General features: G+C 56.6%; 1 protein-coding gene across 1 annotated transcript in view; it reads left to right on the top strand.

Annotated features, from left to right (window-relative positions):
* Positions 1 to 22,428, top strand: part of TTYH2 (tweety family member 2) — a 35,390-nt gene extending 12,962 nt beyond the window's left edge. The window contains exons 4-14 of the mRNA XM_032456924.1: positions 4,212 to 4,432; positions 7,628 to 7,723; positions 8,292 to 8,364; positions 11,530 to 11,599; positions 11,869 to 11,924; positions 12,426 to 12,518; positions 12,791 to 12,883; positions 14,596 to 14,738; positions 15,383 to 15,568; positions 15,999 to 16,077; positions 20,470 to 22,428. Coding sequence (XP_032312815.1) covers positions 4,212 to 4,432; positions 7,628 to 7,723; positions 8,292 to 8,364; positions 11,530 to 11,599; positions 11,869 to 11,924; positions 12,426 to 12,518; positions 12,791 to 12,883; positions 14,596 to 14,738; positions 15,383 to 15,568; positions 15,999 to 16,077; positions 20,470 to 20,550 — 1,191 coding nt within the window. The 3' untranslated portion in view covers positions 20,551 to 22,428. The remainder of the gene's footprint in view (positions 1 to 4,211; positions 4,433 to 7,627; positions 7,724 to 8,291; positions 8,365 to 11,529; positions 11,600 to 11,868; positions 11,925 to 12,425; positions 12,519 to 12,790; positions 12,884 to 14,595; positions 14,739 to 15,382; positions 15,569 to 15,998; positions 16,078 to 20,469) is intronic.
* Positions 22,429 to 23,741: the final 1,313 nt, after the last annotated feature.

The raw sequence follows: 23,741 nt of genomic DNA, 5'->3' as shown, positions 1-23,741 counted from the left end.
GCAACCTCACTGCCCCAGGAGCCAGGCTTCAGGGCAGTTTTCAGAGACCCCAGTTCTTGGACATGCACCCTGTCCCCAATCTCCTCTGGGCCAGGTCCCCAGCAGAGGCCTGGCCATTTCTGTCAGGCACCCTCAGCCACAAAATCCAGCCCTGATCTGAGCATGTGGTCATCGTCCGGGTGCTAAGGACTCTGACCTCATTGCCCCTCCTCTCCCTTAAGCTCCTCTAAGGCCTTAATCCCCCAGCTGCCCCTCCCAGGAGGGACTCCTTAAAGAGACAGCTCTGCTTCTCCTCGGGTGGGATGGCTGGGTCCTGTGGGTCTGGCCTCAGAGAAAGTCCTGGGGAGCTGAGGGCCACACACCAAACCTGGAGTGCCCCCAGCTCTCCTGCTGAGCTCGTCCATCCACCCCTTGTGTCCCCTGGACCCATCCCTGGGGACTGAGAGCTGTCTGGACACTGGGCTGGAGCAGCTCTATGGGTGAGGGCGGGGCGGCTGGGATGGAGATGCCGAGGGACAGTCCATGGGGCCGAATGCAGTTGACCAGCGCATTGGGGGCTGGGGGGAGCCTACTCCCTGGGTACCTCCACCCTCGTCTCTGCCCTGGCAGGGCTCCATGGTTACTGCCTCTAGGCTCTGCCTCCTGCTCCTCCACCCACCAGCACCAGAACCACTAGAAGAAGGAACCAGCCCCAGACCCGGGAAAGCCCCAGAGCCATGACCTTCACTAGCTGCCTTGTGACCATTATAAGGAATGACCTTTGTCTCCCCGGGGGCTGAGGGAGAAAGTCCTGGAGCCGTCCTGATGGCAAACTTGAGTTCTTCATGTCCTCATCCCCCGGGACAGATGAGCTGAGAGCAAGACCCCCAAGCTGGACCCATCCACCCCAGTGCTGAGAGCGCCCCGGGCCGGGGGTGGGCCGTCTGCAGCTGACTCCATGTCTCTAAATTCCCCTGTGTTCCCAAACAGAAGGGTTCCTTTCATCCCTGGTGGTCAGCCCCTCATCCACTCTCCACCATTTCTGAAGAGTGAGGGCAGGCGTCCCAGGCTCTGGTGATGGTCCAGCCGGCCGGGAGCTGCCTCCATCCTGATGACAACCTCCTGCCCGCTCTGTGTGGGCAGGCGTGGGCTGTGCCCTCCGGGTGAAGAGGCAGGGCTCTGCGTCCTTGGCGGGGCCTCCGGGGCTGGTCTGGGCCTCGGGGTGGGCACCCAGCACTCCCAGTCCCAGGGGCTCCTGGGGAGGCAGCAGATCTTAGAGGGCTCCCCAGATCCGAGGGGCGAAGGCCAAATATCAGATAAATGATGTTAGATGAGATAAGGTCCTTGAAAGTGCGTGGTAATTTACAAAGTACCCTCTAAGTGGGGTAACTAAGATAATGATGCCATTATTATGATTATGGTAATTATATATATTACTACAATCGCCAGGGAGAGAGAGAAGGCTTTGACTGGGGGGCAGAGGGTACTCGGGAGACAAGTCAGGCAACCCACACCTGGGCCAGAGCCGAGCAGGCCCTCCCTGGTTCCCCTTCCTGGACCAGAAACCCGGTGCCTGCGCCCTTCCGGGAGCCCTGCGCCTCGATAGGTGGGGGCTTGGCTGAAGGCTCAGGCAGGCCTGGCCGGATTCTGGATCAGCTGCAGACTCTGATTTGGGGGGCTCAGAAAGATCCTTTAGGAGCACCAGGTGGGTCATTTCTCTGGATCCAGTGCCCCCGATCTGAGCCCCAGTGATTCACTCAGGGACCTGGTGCACTTCTCACCCCTTGGAGTCTCAGCTTAATATAAGGGTCTTGGGCTCTACGTCCCGTGAAAGCTTGGCTGACCCCGGTTTGAGCTACATGTTCCAGTGGCCACCGTGGCTCCCGTGGGCTCTCCTTTGAGCCGGCAGCAGGCCTGTGGGCAGCCCTTGGGTGAAGGGCACAGAGAGGTTGAATTCCTGCCCCAGGGTGGGGAGCTGGTACATTTCAGAGCAAGAACCAGAACCCAGGGGTCTCGTCTTAGCCCTTCCCTCCAAGGCTCTGAGATGGGCGCCCTCCCCCCACAAGGCTGAGGCTTCACCCCCTTCCTCTCCTGGCCCATCTGCCCTTCTAGAAAACCTCATTAACTTAAGGAGCTTCCTCTTGGAGATTTTCAAACTTGTGCTTGCATCAGAATCCCCTGGGGGGCTTGATAAACACGGATTGCTAGGGTGGGGGCCACCCCAGAGTTTCTGATTCTGTAGATCTGGGGCAGGGCTGAGAATGTGCGTTTGTAATGAGTTCCCAGCTGATCATGCAGACGCCGCAGCTGGAAAACCCCTGCTCCATCCTACGGAACAACAGCTTCCACCACCTGCTAGCTCGCCTGACCCCGCCCCAGCCTGGGGAGCCGAGAGGGACAGCTCGTTTGAAGAGTTTCTCTTCCCCGTGGGAGAGCCCTGCTCCATCTCTGAGCGGCTCTCTCCGTGCCTCCCTGCGGGGAGCTCTGCACGGAACCTCTGTGGACTTGGGGAAGCTGGGGGCGGGAGGGGGGATGTAAATAGGTCAACGTTGTGATTCTTATTTTTTCTATTTTGTCTTGTTTCCTATGGGAAGACATCAGGAGGAAAGGGAGGGCCTGGCAGATGTTTGCTGGCTTTTGTTTTTTCCAAGGAGGGATTTAAGAAATAGAGAAGTTAAGTGTTTGGAGCTGTGGAAGGGAAGTGGTCTTACAGGAAAAGTTTGCAGGTCATAAGACGACAACCACCTGTGGTCTACGGCTTGTTACGTATCATGTAGGAATGTGAAAAGATCCCTGCTCCTAAGGTTCACATTTAATGAATGCCTCTGGATCAGTGGCTGCAAAGTCCTTGTCTGTTGGTCTTAGTGTATTGAAGAGGAACCTTGATCAGGGTGAGGTTGAGTTACTGTATTTACGAGTCCATATGCAGTATCTCTGCCCTTTGGTGTCTCTTAGTCCATAACCAGCTTGTAAGACCCAGGAAGGAGCCGGGAAAGGGAACAAGTCGCTGACACTGAAAAAATAAAATGGAACAAAGGAGCCATTCTCTTTTCTGGAACCAGGAACTCCCAGCATAGTGCAGATGTGAAAAGCCACAAAGTTGCTGTCAAGTCCCCCCCAAGCCCCCGAGCAAAGGCGACGAAACAGCTTTTGCTGCCAGGAGTGGTGTCTTATCTCCTTACCATGGGGCTCTCACCATGGGAAGCTCCGCAACCTTCTTCATTTTTATCTTCCTTCCAGACCTGGGGGAGCTGAAGGCTGCCCAGAGGGTGAGCACCCGCTTCCCCGCTTCCGGCCCCTTGTGCTTGTTGGTTAAGTGTGACAGTTTTGGAGCAAACGAGCTCTTTTTCCTCTCGCTGCCGACACCCAGGCTCAGAGCAGGCTTGGGAGGGACATGCGTGGGGTTCCCAGGCTCTGTCCCTGGACCCTGCATCTGGGCTGTGAAGAAGCACCTTTCCCCTTTCCAGTACTGGTGGTCCTTGTCTGCAAGCCCAGGACAGTCACCGCCATCATCCTCCCTTTTCTACTTTTGAATAGAGCGAAGCTTCGTTTAGGATCCCCTCAACTCCAGGCAGGACAGGCGTTTCAGGGGAAAGTGGGGGGGGGGGGGCACGAGCACACAGAGAAGGCGCCGACTTCCTCCTCCCGTCACGTGGCCAGGCCGTTGGAGGCAGGATCGGCTCTGCCTGTGTTATTTCAAAGTTCCATTGTTCTGCCCTCACTCGGGTTCAGGACGCTGTGAGCTGTGGCTCGCTCCACAACAAAGCCTTTCTCTTGTGAGACATTCAGAAAGCCTATTGTGGGAACAGAAGGTCAGGTAGCAACAGAGGGACTCTTCGGTTTCAACATTTTATTCCTCATCCTCAAAAAAGAATTTTTCATCCAAAGTGTTTAAAGTTCTAAGACAATCTTCAAGGAAGAAAAACGGCTTCTCTTTTCTGTGTCCCCCTGTGGGGCTGTCTGTAGTAAGGCACTGCGTCTTAGAGCCCAGGTCCTGGTTAAGGTCAGGTTGGGCCAGCCCCTGGGATGGAGGGACCTGCAGGCTGGGTGGGGCGTAGGGGCCTCCGCCGTCCATCCTCCCTCCGGACAGCAGCATCTCTTCAGGGCTGGGGGTGGCACCCCTGGGGCACTCATTTGAGGCCGAGCCCTTCTCCTTTAGACTTAGAGGCAGAGGGCTTACCTCTCGCCTCCTTCCACCCGAGGCCAGACTCACAAGCCCCGCCCCTCCCCAGGTGTCTGGAACCACCCAGAAGATGAAGGTGGACCTCGAGCAGCACCTGGCTCGGCTCAGTGAGATCTTCGCCGCCCGGGGCGATTACCTCCAGACACTGAAGTTCGTGCAGCAGATGGCGGGCAACATCCTCAGCCAGATGTTAGGGGTGCCCACGTGGAGGGAGGTCACCTCAGAGCTGACCCAGCTGGCCGACCAGACTGGCTACGCGGAGTATTACAGGTGAGGGGCTGAGGGAGGGGCAGTGGGGCTGCACCGGCCTCCTTCACACAAGACACTGTCACGGGCTTCGGCAGGGAGATGCCACCAAAAGGTCTTAATAAGCCATTGACTGATATCAGAGGACATGAGGGCTTGTGGGGGCCGAGTGGCGGGTATGTGGTGCGGCCTGTTTATACAGGCAGGCACCGAGCCCCAGAGAGGGGCAGTGAGGAGCCACAATCGCAGGGGTGGAGGCTGCACCCAGCCTCCCAGCCTGCAGCAGCTCCTCTGGGACCCGCATTCTCTGTGGCTGATGCTGGGTGAAGAGCCAGTGGTTAGGGGCTCCTCACCTGCCAGGGTGTATGGAGCTGGGTTCCCTGTACCTGCAGACTCAGCCTCAAAGGTGCAGAGGGGAGGAGGTGTGGCAGCCTCTCCCTGCACAGGGCCTCCCCAATGCCAACTCCTTAGCAAGCCCAGAGATGCCACAGGCCTGAGTGATGGAGGCACCGCCCCCACCTTTGCTGTCTCGGGGATGGGATGCAGACTCACACCTGTATCACCTAACCTTTGGGGCTCCGTTTCCATCTCCCCTGCCTCCCCATCCCCCAAGCCCCATCCCAGGTGAAGGCACTGGACACAGGGCCAACTGACCAGGGACCAGCTGCCCTCCCTCCACGCACAGGGTCTGGTGACAGTCACTCTGGGGAAAACCACAAAATGAGGCAGCAGTCTCGGCTTTGGGTGGCTCCCGGCTGAAGGGTGACACACACTCATGGCGTGCCGGTCCTTGTGCACCCAGGGCAGGGCGCCTGGCACGGAGGAGGCACTGGGGGGCAATGGATAACGGAGCCCTGAAGAGCAAGTTCCAGCCCTTTAGGTGCCCCTTCCTCTGCCCAACGTGCTGCCTCCTCTTCAAGCCACCAGCTGAGGTCCGAGTCTTCACCCCAACGTTGCACAGTTTACTCTGGGCTTCTGGATTCACTTCCCCTTTATGAGAAAGCTCCACCCCAGGCTGAACTAAAGCTGACCCAGAGAAAATGCTCCTGGTGGCCTCTGTCCAGGGCTCTCCCCTTCCCTGGGGTAGGAGATGGACGGACCCTGACGCCAGAAAGCTCATGAGGTCCCCCCGGCTCTGGACAGCGCTCCCTCCCCTGCCTGCACAGATGTCTCAGATGAACTTCACACCGGATTTTTTTTTTTTTTTTTTTGCTCACATGCAAAAGTGCCTTTCTCCCAAGTGACTGAAAGAAACAGTCAACTCTAAGGATGGGCTGTGACCTGTGACCCAGAATAGTGGCATCTGATTAATCCTGTGACATGAGAGCCATTTTGTGCCTAAACCTTAGAAGTCTTTTTGTCACGGGGGTTCGGGGGAGGAAGGAAGTATCTGTTTTGGTCCTCCCATCCCTTTTGTGTGGACCTAGCCTAGAACCAGATACACTGAGGGGTGTATGTGGGCATTTTGAGAACGACAGTGGTGAAATAAGTCGGAATTTATCCGTCATGAGGGCTTATTTTAAAGATAATTTTTTTTAAAAAATGGAGTAAGGGTGGTGACAACTGCACAGTATCTATTTTAAAGTGGGTGATTGAGGGGGTCCCCTGGAGCCCCCATCCCCAGCCCCCACCCCCAGCCCCCACCCCTTGCTCAGGTCTGGTGCAAGGCCAGCACGTGCAACTCCCAAACACTGGTGATGTTCTGTCCCTCCCCCTCTTCTGCTGTTTGCTCTCTCCTCTCGCCCAAGCTGCCCAAGGACAAAAGGTTTATTTTATTCTTCCTGAGCTCATCAGCCCTGGGGGCTTGGCCTCCTCTGGACAAGCCTCCCCATCTTCGCTTTCTGGATGGTTCTAGAACATAGCCATCCAGCCTAGCAATTTCAGTCCTTGTATACATGACCTGGCTAAGTCTTGGAGGCAATTAAAAAGGCAAGACTCCTCTCTTTGGAGGCTTACAGAGGCTGTAACAGAGTGAGCGCATCGGTGCCGGATATGGGAGGAGCTTTGGGAGTCAGTGCTCCTGCGAGAGCCAAGTTCTTGGTTAGAAATACATCCCCAGGTCATCGCTGGGCTCCTCTGGGAAAACGCACCCGCCTCGAAGAGCTGTTTCCAGGAACCCCTTACAACACGAGGAGGCGTGAATGCAGAGAGACCCGTTGAAACATGATCCTGGAAAGTCAGTTAGAAGCAATCCTAACGTGATTTCCTGCTAATGGGCAGAGTGGGGGATAGAGAGTTAACTAGAAACCTTTAGGTCTGAAACACAAAACCAAGATTTTGAGAGGCGCCTGGGTGTGTCTCTTGTCAGAAGGCTCGAAGACGTGGAGAGTCTGGAATCCCTGGGCCAGGCTCGCCTTCCCTGGGTCTCAGTCTTCCAATCCGTAGAACAGGGGGGATCTGACACTGGTTGTTCCCGAGGTTCCTTCGCGCTCCGACTCTGATGCTAAGAACACTGGCCCCTTGGTGGCCTCGTCCTAGTGGAGGGCGGTCTCGGCACTTTCCCCAGGGATTTACAGCGGCTGCTCCCGCCCCGGGCAGGGAGTTGACGGTTTTGATTAGGTTTCTTTGGGGGCATTAAGCCTCCATTCACAAAGGGGGAAAGAACCTCGCCTGGCTGCCAGGTGACCTCCAGCGTGCTCCCTCCCCCTCGCAGCCTCCTTGTCACTTTCTTCCTGCTCCACCCAGCTCCCTACCCGCACTCCAAACTTTTTCTTACCCTCCTTATGGTGTTAGTGAAGCAGAAAACCAATGCTGGAGAGGAGGGGCTGGGGGTCAGTGAATTTATCTGGCTCTTGCATTAAGAGAAATAATGATTGGTGGGGAGGGTATAGCTCAGTGGTAGAGCACATGCTTAGCATGCACGAGGTCCTGGGTTCAATTTCTAGTACCTTCATTAAAAATAAGTAATAAACCTAATGACCCCCCCCCAAAAAAATTTTTTTAATTAAAAAAAGAGAAATAATGATCAGAAGACTTTCTTTGTCCAGGCAGAAGTGGGGGTGCAGCCCCTCGGAGCCCTGAAGCGCTGTCCGCTGTGCGCGCTGGGGTCTTCTGTCCAGGGCAGGGGCGCACCCTCGTCTGATCTCCTGAGCTGCGGGCTGTGGGCGGTTTGTATAACGAAGGGTCAAGCCGGCCTGGGGCAGCTGTTCAGGTCTCCGTGTTGTGCCCCAAGTGAGGAGCCCGCCTTGCTCCCCCTGACGCCCCTCTCGCTCTGCCCAGATGGCTCTCTTACCTCCTGCTCTTCGTCCTGGACCTGGCCATCTGCCTCCTCGCCTGCCTGGGACTGGCCAAGCGCTCCAGGTGTCTCCTGGCCTCGTGAGTAGCCCCGCCGCAGCCTTGGGACAAGAGCTGTCCGAGCGTGTGAGGTGACGGTGCCACCGGCAGGGGGAGGTGACGGCTTGGCTGGGCTGGGAGGATGTGGCAGCAGAGGGAGGGGGACAGCATCCTGAAGCTGCCTTCCGCCCCCTCCTCAGCACCCAGCCGAGTGGGGATGGCAGCCACCGACTCGCCATCTGGTCACCAAGCAAGGACTGGGCCTTCCCCCGTGTGTCCTGCCCCTCCTGGGCCTGACTGTCAGGCAGCTGAAGCGTTAACAGCCTCTTGCCATCTCTAACCAACACCTGCTCCTTAGCTCCTGCCCCCAGCGCTGCGTCTCTTCAGCCCAGGATCCTGCGCTCTAGGCACTGGTCCATATCCCTCTCCCGGCCGATGTCAGGGCAGGGACTGAGGCTGCTCTCAAGGCCGGTGCAAGGGCCTGCGGGGCTAGGGAGGGCCAGATCGTAGCTGAGAGGAAGGGCGCTCACCCTTGGTGGGGGGACAGCTGTCACAGGGTCCCCAGCCTGCCAGCCTGGATCCCACCCACCGGCGGCTGCCTCTCTCCTAGGATGCTGTGCTGCGGGCTGCTGGCCCTGCTCCTCAGCTGGGCGTCTCTGGCCGCCGACGCCGCAGCAGCGGTGGTGAGTTGGGGGATGCAGGGCTGGTGGGTGGTCTGACCAGGTGGTATGTCTGTCTGGTGGTACGTTGATGAGTCCTGTCCAGATTCCCCTAGGGCAGGGCCAGCTTCCAGTCTCAGTCCCTAACCTAGAATCCCAGAGTCTTCGAACTTAAAGGGCTTGGTTTATCCGCGCCAGCCCCCTCACCCTCTAGGTGAGGACACAGGGCCTGGGAAAGTAAGAGGCTTGTCCAGGATCATGAGATATTTGGGGGCGGGGCCAAGATAAGACACCTGAAGCCTGATCCCTTTCCCACCCCGCTGGCCGAATCCCCGCCACGGCTTGTGAGGACCAGCACGGGTGACCAGGTGCCTTCTCTCTGGGTATGAAAAATGAACCCAGTCTGGTTGGGGTGGGCAGGGTTTGAACCTCAGGCTGGAAGAGCCCCACCAGCTTCGGAAGCATGCTCCTCGGCCAGCCTCCCCAGCATCGGGAATGTGGAAGGTGGCTTTTCACTTGCCTCCCATCTCACTTCCCTTGGACTCACACACACCGTCTAAAACCCACTGGGGGTATGTTTCCAGGTGTGGTGCCTCGAAATGTTAAAAAAGAAAAACAAACATACACACACAAGGTGGGTCAGGAGTGTAAGGGGAAGCTTCCTGTGCAGGTATGTTTGGGCTTTAGCCAGTAACACCGTAGATAGTCCGTGTGCGCGAGTTGTCCGTTCATACATTCATTCATCCATTCAGCTGATGTTTGGCTGTGTGCACTCAGTGGTGTAGGTGCCTAGGGGTGCAAAGACCAGGAGGATGTGATGTTTGCTGTAAGTCGAAGCCCGCAGAAGAAAGACGTGTGGGCAGAGCATTGCACCCCAATGTAAATTGATACGGTGGAGATGCACACTCTGTACACGCTGTGTGTGTGCGCGCATGCGTGCGTGTGTGTGCGCGCGTGCATGCACACGTGCACAGTAGAATGGGCCAGGATTTACCAGGGTATTTCAGGGAACCCCAGCTATTTCAAGGGCCACAGCCTGACCCTGTGACCTGCGTTCATTCTGCCCTTTCCACCTGGGGAGAAAGAAAAGGGACTCATGCTGGAAACCCTCTGCCCAAAAGCACGCTTTGCCCAGTGACTTGAGGGCTGGCTGGTGGCTCTGGCCTTGACCAGTTTGCCTCCATGATGCCCTCAAAATGAATGAGCCTGGCGCTGCTTGGCCCAGAGCAGCTCTGGGCAGAGCTTGTCCAGAAAGGGGAGGACACAGGCATCTCCTGTGTTGTCCCCTCTCCTCCACATGCAACGTCCACTTTGAGCAGGAGAGAGCTCTGGACAGCATAAGCCTACATCCCAAGGGCTGGGGCCCCTCCAGATATGGGGAAGGGCAGGGTAGGAGGGCCCAAGTGTTTTTAAATGCATTCTGATGTCATCCGGAGCTGGGAGGGCTGTACGTGGTCCGGGGGGGGGAGAGGCTGCTGGCCGGAGCCACAGGCCCAGCTGCCTGGCCGACAGCCTCTCCTCCAGGGACAGCAGCGAGCACAGGGAAGCTTGCACATGGCGCGCTCTCGCCGGGCCCCATCCTGCCCCCGCCCCGTTTCCCCACATCCTCTGCCTTCTGTCCTCCAGCTGGGCACCGCGGGCTGCCCTTAGGGGGATGGCTCCCTCCTGGCGGCAGCGGCTTGTCCCTCTCGCCAGGCTTCTGTGTTCAGAGGTGGTTTCGGGTCCCAGCTGAGTGCCCGGGAACCAGGGAGCTGAGGAGAAAGGCCATTTCCCTAATTCGATTAGTCAGGCCCTTGTGCGAGAAGGGGGAGTGCGTGCAAGGGAGTGAATGGGCCTTTGATGGGAGTGTGGGCCCTGCTGCATTTTGATGGGAAGTGGGGTGAGGAGCCCAGAAGGGAGGGGCAGCCATCAAAGCCTGTTGTGGGGCGCTTTTGTGTGGTCACTGCCCCTCCTCCCGGAGCCCGTTTCTTCATTTTTGAGAGCTGTGGGGCCAGAGCATGTGCATATGTGTGCACAGACTGTGGCTCTGTGAAAACTCTGCGTCCAGAGGGCTATCTGAGTCCCCAGTCCCACCCAAACACACGTTTTCTAGCCCAGAAGTGCTGTAGTACAGCTTGCCACTGTCTTGTGCCTTGAACAGTGCGTGGCACCTAGTAGGTACTCAGTAAAAATGTATCAACTCACTGAATGAATAAATGATGCTCCATTGTGACCCCTGAGCCAGCCACTTCTGAAGGAGGACAGGGGACTGGCAGGAAAGGGCTGTGGGGAGGGGTCCCTGCTCAGGGAGCATGTACTGGCGCATGGGTGCCCCTAGGAACAGGCTGGAGGACCAGAGCGTCCGCTTGACTGCTCTGAAAGGTTGAACACCCCCACCTTTACCTGGTGCCCCACTGCACCCCCAGGCCAGAGCTGGGGAGGGCCTGGCTCGAAGGATGGCACCCTTGTTGCCTGTCTCCCAGGGCCCAAACCTGCTCTGACTGAGCCCTGTGGGCCCTTGGTGGTCACCTTGTCAGGCCAGGGCTGCGGGGTCCAGCTCCCTGCTCAGTAATGCCAGAGTCTGGAGTCCGTGCCCTCTCTCTGCTCCATGCTCTTCCTGGTCCCGCATCTTGTCATGATGGGATCTGCACCCAAAAGCTCCAAGATGGATTCAGCACCAACGTAATTCTTTAGAAAGAGATTCTGGGGGAGGCTTCAGAGATGGACGCCCCCCAGGGCGAGGGTGGACTTGATAACAGCCAGACAAAAAATAAACTAGAGATGAGCAAATGAGGCCATGGTGCAAATGACTCCCCGAAACATGTCCCGCAGCCTCCCCTGCCCCAGGTCCGTCCCAGAAGAGGCATTCGGAAATAAGAGTTGATGGTACAGAGTGCTCGCTCTCTGCCACTCACTTTCCTGAGCACTTGATGAATTCACAAGGTGAATAGTGTCGGGGCAGCTGAGACAGGATAAGGCACTTGTCTGAAGTTCCAGAGCTGGGCAGGGGCAGAGCCAGGATTCCAGCCCAGGGAGGCTCCTGACTGTTCTTGCCCAACCCAGGACTGAGCTGCGGGGTGCCCGTGCTAGCTGATGCCTGGCTCCTCCCACAGCTGCAGATGGGGATGGGGCTGCAGGGGAAACGGGCAGCTGTGGGGGCTCCTGGGGTGCGTGACTTTCCTCCACCCCTCCCGTCTCTCCCTGGCTCAGGGCACCAGCGACTTCTGCGCGGCTCCGGACACTTTCATCCTGAACGTCACGGAGGGCCAGGTCCACACAGGTAGTGAGCTCTCCGCCTCTGTTGTCAGAGCCACTCTGGTTGCTCAGGCCAGGCCCACAGCCAGCCAGACTGTGCCTCTGCTTCCTTCTTTCAGCCCTGTCATCACCCCATCCCTCCCCACCCCTACAGTTAAGGTCCAGCTGGACCTCTGGGCCATTTCTTAAAAGCTCCCGCCTTTGGGAACTCGGGGACCAGCCTGGCCGCTGAGGATGGACGAGGTCCTGGTCACTTGCGAGCTCCCGCCTGAGCCCAGTGTCTTTGCCTTGCAGAGGTGACCCGTTACTACCTGTATTGCAGTCAGAGCGTAAGCAGCCCCTTCCAGCAGGTACGGCCCGCCCAGCCCAGCCCTCGCCCTGCCCACGGCTCGCTCCCTGTTGAGCCCAAGCCCCAGCCCCGACCAGTGAGGTGGAGGTGTCTGGGCGTTCTTTGCTTCATGGGGCCCTCTGAAGCGAGTGGTGCTCTTGGTCAGCACCTTCTAGCTGAGCGTTTCTCACGTAGCGGGGTTGCTCACCCAACACCCCAGGAGCTGGGTAACACAGCAGAGGCTGGGCAGGAGGTCTGGGGTGGGGCCCGGGATTCTGCATTTCTCCCGAGCTCCCGGGCAAGGCTGTCCCAGCGGGACCCTTTGAGTAGCAGGAAGCAGGAGGACGGGGCAGCTCTCAGGAAGTCTGAGGCATGAGGAGAAGACTTCTTGCAAACAGGAAGGGCCGTGATTAGGGATGTGACTGCAGCTGCAGACGGGGGTGGGGCTGCAGGGGAAACAGGCAGCTGTGGGGGCTCCTGGGGATCGAACCTGATGGCAGGACTGTGGTCTCCCCTGGCCCAGGCACTGACCGTCTTCCAGCGCTCGCTGACCACCATGCAGATCCAGGTGGCAGGACTGTTGCAGTTTGCCGTGCCCCTCTACCCCACGGCAGAAGTAAGGCGGTATTTTTTGTTGTTGTTGTTGTTGGGGGTGGGTAATAAGGTTACTTATTTATTTTTAATGGAGGTACTGGGGGTCGAACCCAGGACCTCGTGCATGCTAGGCATGCACTCTACCACTGAGCTGTACCCTCCCCCTCTTCGTTTGTCTTTAAAGGCCACTTTGCCCAAGCTGCTGTTCGTGGTTTTATCCTCAAGCCCTCCCCCCGCCGCTCAGGCTCTGCCTCTCTGTCTGTCTGCATGTTTGCCTCTTTCTTTCTGCCTCAGAAAGATCTGCTCGAAATCCAGCTCCTGTTGAACTCATCCGAGTCCAGCCTTCACCAGCTGACGGCCATGCTGGACTGCCGAGGGCTGCACAAGGTGCTGGGGTGGCCCTGGGGGCCAGTGGAGGGCGGGGGGATAGCCCAGCAGGCCACATCTTCCCAGGGAGAAGCCAGCAGAGGCTCGGAGAGTGACTCTCCGGGCTCCCTTCAGGCTCAGGGAATGGGAAGGAAGTTGGACAGCAGAAAGGTTGAAGGGGCCTGGCTTCTTGATTCTCTCCAGTGGCTGAGAAGGGAGACTCGGGGAAGGGTACCAGGGGGTCGGGGTAGGAGAGTTGAATCATTTTACCTCTAGAACGCTGTTGGGGGTTGGGGGCCTGGAGCTATAGGAGAGAGACTGTTCCCCAGTGTGCAGACTCCCAGCCATCTGGTCAACCCATCCAATGCCCTGGGTTGTCAGTGGACATCCCACTCTCATTGCCAGGGTCACCTCTAGGAATTTGGGATATCAGACGTTAGTGCAGAGAACACACTGGGAGTGTGTGAGCTCCCCTCTCCCCCAGAGTGGTAAGCCAGGGTGTTTCAACAGCTTTCGCATCCTATGTGAATTTAGAGCAAATCAATATAATAATGATCGTGGTTGCCATTTACTGAGCACTTGGTTCTGTGTTCAGCCTTGTTCTGTGCACTTTATATCTGATACGTCATTTAGCCCTCACATTTACACTGTGAAATGCATGTTACTTCAAGGGAAATTTTATAGATAAGCAACGTGTGTGCGTGCACGTGTGTGTAGTTAGATAGATAGATAGATAGATAGATAGATAGATAGATAGATAGATAGATCTATTTATTTATAAAGAAGCTTACTGAAGATTCCAGAGCTGTCAAGTCAAGGGCTTGGGTTTCGGACCCTGGCAGTCTGACTTCAGAGCTGAGAACATGGGCATCACCCTGGTACCCGCTCTCCCTCCCACTCCATATCCAGTCCCTCAGCAAGTCTTCGCAACTGTCCTCTCAGGTACCTCCTGCTCCGTGCACTTATCTCTCCCTCCACAGCTGCTGCCTTGGTTCAGGCACCATTCTGCTCCCCTAGGTGACAGTTGTGCCCTCCTAATTGGTCCCTACTTCCTCCTGCCCCCTTAGACCTTTCATTGACAACAGCCAGAGTGGTCTTTTTATTTTTTCAGTTTTTTTCTAATGGAGGTACTGGGGGTTGAACCCAGGACCTCATGCATGCTAAGCATGCACTCGGCCACTGAGCTATACCCTCCCCCCCAACAAAGTGGTCTTTTTAAAAATGAATTGGATCACATCCTTTTCATCCCAAACCCTCCAATGTCTTCCCATCGCCTTGTGTTAAATTCAAACTGTTCACCTGCCCTTCGAGGCCCAGCATGACCTGGCGCCATCTCACCTGTCTCCCGGTGGCCCTTCTTCTCTTTCCTGACCACACCACGCCTGCTTGTCCCCATTGCCTCAGCCGCTCAAGGCGCACTCCGCTCCTCGCCATCCTGGCCTCAGATTAAGTGCCCCTTGTCTCCTGGCTCTGCCACCCTGCAAGCTCATCTGTCCTGTTCAGAGCCTCACACACAGTGGGTGTTCAGCAAACGCTTGCACAGTGAACCCAAGAAGCCCCGTTTTGTCGGGGTCCTGAGCATGGACCCTTCTATGTCTGTACAAGGTGCTTGGGATGGAGAAGGGGAGGAGATCTCAGGTCCAGGCTTGGGGAGAGGGGCTTCCAGAGACGAGTTCAGACCCCAGGCTCTGCCACACTCCCCCTCCAACCGCACATCCCTCTCCCTCTGCCAGGACTACCTGGACGCCCTCGCTGGCATCTGCTACGACGGCATCGAGGGTCTGCTCTACCTCGGCCTCTTCTCCCTCCTGGCCGCACTGGCCTTCTCCACCATGGTCTGCGTGGGGCCGCGGGCCTGGAAGCACTTTGCCACCAGGTGGGCTGCCTGGGGTGTTCCTGGGGCAGCAGGCGGGAGGCTGTGCTCTGTGACTGAGCCAAGAGCTGATAACTGAAATGGAGAAGGGCAGCAGGGGAGCAGGCATTCAGCCCCAGCAGGCTGGCTGGATTTCTGCATCCCTGAGAATTCAGACAGACCCCCCAGAAGGAGGTTTGAGGGGGCCAGGGCAGGAGCAGGGCCAAGGATGGTGACAGCATCATGCCACAACCTGGCATCACTTGCTTGCCCTCTCTTCCTGTGCAGAACTGTGTGGCATAAAATGAGGAGGAGACCTTTAAGGGCTGAGAGGGGCACCCCCAGAATATACCAGAAGGATAGATTATAGTACGGTTACCAGGACACCTATGGTCTCATTGAGGAGCTAAGAGATAAGATGGTATTTCAGTGCCTTGAGAGTAGATCAGACAAGAAGAAGCAGGGTAGGGAGGGTCAGTGTGGACAGCATGGTGGGCTACCTGGAGGAGGTGGACACAGAGTTGGGAACAGAGCAGTGATCTGTATCAAGGAGACACATGTGGCCAGAGGGAGAGTCCTGGGAAGAAAGACTGGGAAGCGGGCCAGGACCCCATTGCTAGAGCCTCCCTTGCCCCTCACGGCTGCTCATGTCCTACGTGCCATTCTAGGGACAGAGACTATGACGACATCGATGATGACGACCCCTTCAACCCCCAGGCCCGGCGCATCGCCGCCCACAACCCGCCTAGGGGGCAGCTTCGCAGCTTCTGCAGCTACAGCAGCGGCCTGGGCAGCCAGACCAGCCTGCAGCCCCCGGCCCAGACCATCTCCAACGCCCCCGTCTCGGAGTACATGTACGGCAGGGCTCCTGGGGCCTCCCTCGTACCTCCCCCAACACATCAGGCTGAGGCTTTCCTATCCCCCAGGGCACTGGGTCTGGGGACAGCATGCTTGGGTCCAGAGAACCAGGTGGGGAGGAAGACATCCAAGGCCAGCGTGGTTCCCCCACTGCCGCCAGGGTGTCTGGCGGGAAGGCCCCCGGGAGCATGTAGTACTGGAGGAAGAGCTGCCGCAGGTGTCAGGTCTTTTGCCTCAAGTCTGCAGGGCAGGTTGAAGGCCCCAGAAGCTGCATTTCTCCCGGCCATGCTGCTCCTGGCCCCATCACCCCGTCTTCTGCTTCTCCCCACCCTCTCTTTGTGGTCGGTTTCCATTCCCCACTCCCATATGCACACGTCCCCCACCCCCACGCCTTCCCTGCCTGAGCGCTCCTCTCGGCCCCCGCAGGAACCAAGCCGTGCTCTTCGGTGGGAACCCCCGCTACGAGAATGTGCCGCTCATCGGAAGAGGCTCCCCTCCGCCCACGGTAACCTGGACTCTGAGGCAAAGGCACTGCCCTTGTGGCAGCGGCTGGCGGGGGAGGGGGGTGATAATTAAAGAGAAAACCTCCTTCAGACCCGGTGAATCCCCCTGACAGGGGTAGAAAAGAATGAGACCAATTTGCTACTGAATAAGCATTAAACTAGACTGCCCAGCACATGGCTGGCAATCCGCTGAGGAGATGGTAGAGACAGAAAGCTCGCCTCACACAGCCAGGCAGACGCCCCGCACTGCTCACCTGTCCTCAAGCAGGAGGACTCAGCAGCACCGTTTATCTGGTTCATCCTAAATCCGCCTGGTGATTGGGCGGCCGTCAGGGCTCGCTAACTGCCACGGAGATGGGGGACTGTCTTGTCTTCCCTGATGCTCGCATTTCAGAGATGGCTTCCAGACCCAGGAGAAAGCGTTCCCGGATAGCAGAACTGCCAGGAGCCTTCACTGGCCTTGCGAGAGGTTTATCGACATCTCAAAGGGACAGAGAAGTAATTTATGATTACAAGTTTTCTAAAGGAATTGCTGCTCTAAGATGCATTTTGCCCCAGGGAAACGTTTTCTGTTTCAGATTTGTGTTTACCCTTCCAGCCTGGGCTGCAGGGTTGGGGGGCCGCTGTGGTGGCCGATCTCGGAGGGCTGATACCAGACCTGGCCTTCCCCGCCCCCGCCCAGGACCCCACGTCCCCAGGGCTGTGCCCAGGCGGCGTCTGCATTTCCCACATGCTCTCCGTCTCTGGTCAGGGGACCTAGAAACAGCATCGGGGCAGGAGTCTGCGGTATGTGGTTGGGGTGGGGGGTCAGGCTGTGTTCTCCGAGAGCAGGATGAGGGTCACAGGGATACTGGCTGAGACAGAGCTACAAATAGAGACAGTTGAGGTTAAAAACGTGACTCCAGTGCCAAATGCCTGGGTGCAGGAGGAGGGTATGACTCAGTGGTAGAATCTGTGCTTAACATGCATGAGGTCCTGGGTTCAATCCCTAGTATCTCCATTTTAAAAAATGATAAAAAAAATTTTTTTAATGCCTGAGTTCAAATGCCAGCTCATTGCTTATGACCTCTGTGACCTTGGGCCAGTACTTCACCTCTCTGGGCCTCAGTTTCCCTGTCTGTACAATGGAAATGTAATAGTGCATAGCACATAGATGGTCTGAGCATTAGAGGAACTGGTCCTTCTGACCAATGTGCTACAGTAAGTGCTGTAAGAACGAGCTTCTTGGTTTTTTTAACCCCTCTGTCTTCACTTATGTTTCCTCTCACCTGGCCTTCTCCACAGAAGTGTGGCATTTATAAGAGGGGTGATCTGAGACAAGGTCAGAGGTCTGCGATAGGGCAGAAGAGTTCTTGAGCCAGGAGTCTGTTGGGGGAAGGAGCCTCTGCCTTCGATGGGCTGGGAGAGGTGTTTCACCTGCCCCATCCAGGTGGTTTGGAAGGAGCCGTCCAGTTGGTGAACTGGGAGCACTGGAGCTCCGGCGACACAGGACCCGTGACATAGACCTGGGCCCTGAGAACCCAGATGTTCACACGTGTTCAGCGAGTCCAGCAAGTGCTCTTGGTGAAACCCATAGGGACCTGGGAAGAGAGCCAGGGACCCAGCCCCCGTCTTCAGGAAATGCAGTCTGCAGGAGGGGAGACTCAGGAAAGCTATTGTAAGTGCCAAAAGGTGCTTTGGGACCCAGAGGGAGGAACTGTTCTTGGAGTCCGAGGAGGTGTCATTCAAGCCTTACCTTAAAGCCCTGGCTCTCACCCAGAGGCCGGTTGGCATCCCCTCAGCAGTCATTTGGCCATGTCTGTGTTACCGAGTCCAGACTCGGTCTGCTCACCGCACGGCAGGCCAATAAATCAGGAGAAGAGGTGTTGGGGCAGGGAGTAGGATTTTATTCAGAAAGCCAGCAGACCAAGAAGATGGGGGAACTGGTGTCCTGGAGAACCATCTTCCCCAAGTCAGAATTCAGGCTCCTTTTATATTGAAAGGGAAATGGGCCCACCTTGCTGGATTTGCCCCAAGTGCCAACGTGCTGTCCTTCTACAAACAGCGCTAGACCCAGGCCTGGCTCTTGCTTCCTGGGGCCTCAAGCTGAGAGGGCGGCTGGTGCAACATTGCTTCCAGAATTGGCACCTTTTAAATCTCACCCTGGCTCCTCTCTAATCGGAAGCCTCTTAGGTTCCTTTTTCCTCCCACCAGCTGCTGTGGCCCCAGGAATGCAGATGGATTTTAATATTAATCTCAGTACATCATTAGGGGAAATCTGCTGCTGTGAAAAATGAATTACTCAAGGCCCTGGGATGCCAAATAAAAAGGAATTTCGGATTACCTTCTGTTTCGAAAGATCCAGGCCACTCTCCCTGCCATGAGCGGAGATAATCAAGAACTGACCTTATTTGCAAGGCTCAAGGACAGAATAAACCTTCCTCCCCATCATCGGAGACCTGCCCAGAAACTCCAGTTGCTTTGGCTGTGTTGACTGCTCTGCCCCGACCCGGCTCCACCCACCCCGGGGAAGGACCCGCCCACCCCCACCCCGTGCAAAGGTACCATGAAGACACGTCTAAGGCTGCTGACCAAGGAAGCCACAGCCTGGAGGATGTGGATGTGAGCACCAGTAAAGAGCACAGCTGGCCGCTCCCCACTCTCCCCCTGCACCTGCTCTAAATATTATTCGTCAGGTCTCCGCGTGTTTGACCTATGGACAAATCCCTCCCCCGCCAGCGCCATCTCTGGGACAGCCTGGGGGTTTCATACATTGTAAGATCAAGCAAGGCGATCAAAATATACAGCCTGTTCCCTTGGCTAGGAATGCGTCCTCCCTTAGCTCTGCTCTCTAGGAATCCTCCTGTCTTCCCAGGCACGGTGTCCTAGACCTGCTGGACAAAAATGACCGGGGCAGTTGTTCAAAATGCAGCCCCGGTGATTTCTCATCATCAAGCAAATTTGGGAATTACTTCTTCGAGGTGGAGAGTCTCACTCTTGAACGTCCATCACCTGGAGGACTTGTTACAACCCAGACGGCTGGGCCCACCCTGTGTCTGACTCGGAGAGCTGGGGGTGGGGCCCAGGGATTTGCATTTCTGACCTGTTTCCGTGTAAAGCTGAAGGCGCTGGTCTTGGGACCACACCTGGAGAAGGGCTTCTCTGGAGCAGACTTCCCCACTCGGCATACCAACATTGTGAGCCAGATCGTTGTGTGTCGCGGGGCTGTTCTGTGCATCGCTGGATGTTTAGCTGCATCCCTGGCCCCCACCCACTCGATACCAGTAGCACCCCCACTGTACAGCCCCCTAGCTATGACAACTAAAAATGCCTCCAGGTGATACCAGCTGTCCTGGCGGGGGTGGAGGGAGCAGCAAAATTGCCCCTGGTTGAGACCACTGGGTTAGTCTCAGGCTGCCGACCCCTCGCCCCCGCCCCCGCAGCTGGAAGCATCCTTCCCTCTGGTGTGAATGACCTGGTCCTGGATCCCACAAGCATCCCTGGGGCCAGGAGACAGTCAGGGTCCAGTGGACTTCTGCTGCTTGGAGTCAGCAGACCAGCAGCAACTGGAGCTTGTTAGAAATGCAGAGGCTCAGGCCCTGTGTGAGACGTAAGCTGTGACAGTGGAAGAAGCTGCATCTCTGCGTCCTAGCAGTGGCTAGCGAGTGCCGGCTGTGAACGTTTCCTCTGTGTTCTCCGACTTGGCTGTGCTTGAGAGAGCTTTTAAAAATATGTTGGCGGCACTTTCAAATGCTTAATTTTGTGTCATGTGTGCTTTATCTCCTAAAAAAAAAATACTGGTGGGTGTGGCCTGGCTATCAGGATATTTTTAGACCACCTCCCACCCCCCACCGCCCCGCTCCCCATGTCTCTAACGCACAGCCAAGTTTGAGAACCACTGTGTTAGGGGTCTTGCTTGCTTTATATTATTTCATCCCTTTCATGCAAGAGCTGAGTGCTCGTTAAGTCCGTTTTGCAGATGGGGAAACAGGCTTGGAGAGCTCGGAGAACCTCAGCCAAGGTCATGGGCTGAGTAGGGTGCACAGCTGGGATTTGAACCTGGTTCTCTGAGGCGGCCGGCCTGTGCCCGCAGCCTGCTTACTAGGCGGGCTCCTGAGTGCCTTGGTGTGTTAGGGGGGTTGGTCAGTGTGTGCGTCTTGAGTTTCAGGCTGGAAACCAGATGTCCTGATGGCCCCAGGGTTGGAAACATCAGCAGACAGGAAGCCTGCCCCGGCCACACTGGTATCCTCCTGTCCCCGCGATGCCTTGTCATTGAAACTTGGTGCCTGGCCACTAAGGCTGGCCCCGCTCGCACCCCCTCAGAAGTTCCCGGCATTTGTGCTAGGACGGTGTCTGATTTAACTGGTGGTGTGGCGTGACCCTGTTCTAACTGTCCCCTCTTCTCTCTCCCGCAGTACTCTCCCAGCATGAGGGCCACCTACCTGTCCGTGGCAGATGAACACCTGAGGCACTACGGGACCGAGTTTCCAGCCTAACACACTTTCAGGGACTCCTGCCTCCTTGATCCGTTTTTGTTTTTAATTCATGCAAACGCAAGCTGTGTTTCTTTAATAGAAACCAAAGGCATCTGGAGACTGTGTGCAGGGTTGGAAGACTGTGTGCAGACTGCAGGGTTGGAAGGCTCCTGCTGGCCCAAAGGCGTGGCCAAGATTCAGGGAGAATCAGCGTGGGACTGGCTGAGCCGCCCGGGCAGACAGAAGACCCACGACTTGGACCAGCTTCTCCCACCTCTGGCCTCCTCTTCCACCGGAAATGCTCCCAGGTGCTTGGCCACCCCTAAGCTGGGAGCCTGGTTCAGCTCACCCCTACATCCCACTGTCACCAAGTGGGGAGCGGCAGGAAGGAGGGACCAGGTCAGGTTCAAGGGTCCCATTACCAGGGCTGTGCCTCCTGCTAGCACAGCCAGAAGCCCAGGTGGCCACCCTGAGTCGCCCCTCTCCTCCTGGCTGCACAGAGGGGTAGCATTTCCCTGCAGGAGAAGGTGGAAGGGCTGGTCAGGAGATGCTTTTATAGGAGGCGGCATCCCTGATGAGACCCGACACGGTCCACATCAGTCTCCCAGGGCCAGGTGGACTCTCCCTGGGCCACCAAGGGAAAGCGCTGGAGGGCTCCACCTAGGAGGCTAGTGGCTCCAGGGCTGGGGGACCACATCCTCGTGCCTGGTGGGCTTCCTGGTGGTGGCGGACCTGTCTTTCTTCGACCCTCTGCCTCCTCACCTCCATTCCAGAATCCATGCTGTGAGTTTGCTCACTACAGATACAGACGGTCTCAGGTATTCACAGACACTTTGGAAGTGACTAACACTTTTTTCCCCCGGTGTTTTAAATATTTTGATTATCCAAAGAATTGAAACTCATCGCACATCCAGTTTTTACAATAGCTGCGGGGCTCACCCCTTCCACCTGATTTGTCTACCATTACATCACAGGTTTTGCTGACAGCAGCCAGCTCTTTACTGATCTGGAGGTGGGGAAAAGGGGATTTTTAAGCAAAATAACGATCAGTGAGACATCCTGTCCCAAGCTGCTGATTGCTGGGCATGTGGGTTCCTCCCACTCGGAGGGAGGCTTTTTAAGAGAGGAAAGTCTGTAAGACGGAAAACTCCGTGAACAGAGTCTGATCCAGGGGACTAGCAGAATGCACAGGTCAGCTCTTCCCTCTCTTTTGTCTTAGAGCAAGTTTGCCGTAAAAGGTTTTAGCAAAGTGGGCCGGCTGTTTATTGATGTGCACACAGGCATCTTCCCTCCCTCGCCAACCCCCCCCCCCACCCCACTGTCCAGGACCGCTGACCTGCACCTGCTGGGTGAGGAGGAGCCTGTTGATCAGGAGAAAATAATGACCCACCATCCTTTCCGCCAAGGATCCAGGGTTAGGGTCTCTGGTGCTCCCAACCTCCTGCCAACAAAAAGAACATGACTCGGAAGCCCCCACAGCTGCGCACGCCAAAGCAGGGAGGCGAGGTAGCACAGCCATGGACAGGAACTCCATCTTGGAAGAGCCACCTTCTTGTCAAAACACTGACAACAGGCTGGTCCTCAGCCCCCAGCCAAGCCTCCACGACAGAGCGGGGCCACAGGGCCACAGGGCCACCGGGACTGTCTCCGGCATCCACCTATACATATGTGTACCATGACCACACCTTCGTGAGGCCGCATTGCGTACAGATAGGAGCTTGGCCACGTCGAGGTGTTGCTTCTTAACGTTCGTTGTTGGCGACTAGAGTTGTTTTTAATGCATGTGAACTAAACTAGCATCCCTTGGGTGGTTCCCCAAGGAGCCCGGTGGGCACACATCTCCTTAATACCTGTGCGCCCTCACCTGGGGGAGAAATAAACCACTTGTACTAAAATGCACGCTCAGTCTCCCAACTTTCTGGGCCTTGGGAATGACGAGGGTACCGAATGGTGGCTTCTGGCTGGCTTGTGTATGGGGAGGGCTTCAGAGCAGATTTCAGTTGTGACTTCGGAGTGAGGACTGAAAGATGGGGCTACTGAATGGATGTCACGGGGTGTCTCTGGTGGCCTTGCTGCTCTTCAGGACCAAGGACAGGCCTCATGTCTGCCCAAGTCCCCCCTAAATTTAGGAAATTTAGGTCATTGTTTCTACTGTTGCTGATAATGAGTCGCATTTATTGAGTCCCTCCAATGTACCAGAGACTGTCCCAAGTTGTCACATTAATTGTTAAACCTCACAATAACCCCATGAAAGCATTCATTTTGTAAATTAAAAAGCCAGAGACACAGAGAGAGAGTAAGGACTTAGTAGGAGCGAGTGTCGGAGCCAGGAGTATATAACCCCCGGCCCAGGCTGGGCACCTCTGTACGATGTTGTGGGCTTGGAGCAGGGGTCATGTGACAGGCCACCTCCCCCAGCTTTGCAGCGGGTCCTTGCTGCACTTTGAGAGCACTGGGAGTGGGATGCAGAGGGCCCTGGCAACAGGACGTGCCAGGCTCAGAACTGCATATCTGTCACGACAAGGATTTCAGTACATGTTTTTCCCCACCCCTTACGGACCGCCCTCCTTTATTCTTCCTCTCAGGATACCAAGAACCCTGGAGGAAAGGCTTGGAGAAATGGAGAAACTCTTTTCTATAACTAATCTGATTTTTTCTTTTTGATGCCCAAAGGAGATGCACTTTGGGGGCTTCCATTGTCTGTGGCTTTCCTATCTCGGCCTGTACCAATTCTTTCCAGAGGGAAGGGTGGGGGTGCCTCCCACAAGCATGACTCTCTTCCACCTGCCAACCTGTCAGCTCAGCCTTTTCATCCCCAAACTTCTCTGCACTGCCCCGACGAAAGTTTAGCATCACCGGTGCTTGACTAACTGGAGAGGGACTGGCGGCGCTCCCCACTTGGCGGGATGGGGGTTGCGGGGTCACGTGCGCCGAGCCTCCCTCCCGGCCGGCCCGGCGTCTCTGGCCCGGCCCGCGTTGCTAGGCAACAGGTAAACTCCGCAGCTGGGAGCCGTTTGAGAAGCGCTGGACCCGGCACCGCGGTTCATGCTTCCCCAGCGGCCCAGCGGCAGCAGGAGCGGACCGAGGGTAAGAGCGGACTCGGGGAGGACGTCGGCGGCTGCAGACGAGAGTGAAGGGGAGAGGCCTCGAGGGTGATAATCACCTATAGCAAGAAGCTCCCCGTGGGGCGTCCTTCCGGGCTGGCTCTGCCG

Source organism: Camelus ferus, chromosome 16 (genome assembly GCF_009834535.1).
Source record: "Camelus ferus isolate YT-003-E chromosome 16, BCGSAC_Cfer_1.0, whole genome shotgun sequence".
Classification (NCBI taxonomy): domain Eukaryota; kingdom Metazoa; phylum Chordata; class Mammalia; order Artiodactyla; family Camelidae; genus Camelus; species Camelus ferus.
Note: the sequence above shows the minus strand (reverse complement) of the source record. Positions and strands in the feature narration are given on the sequence as shown.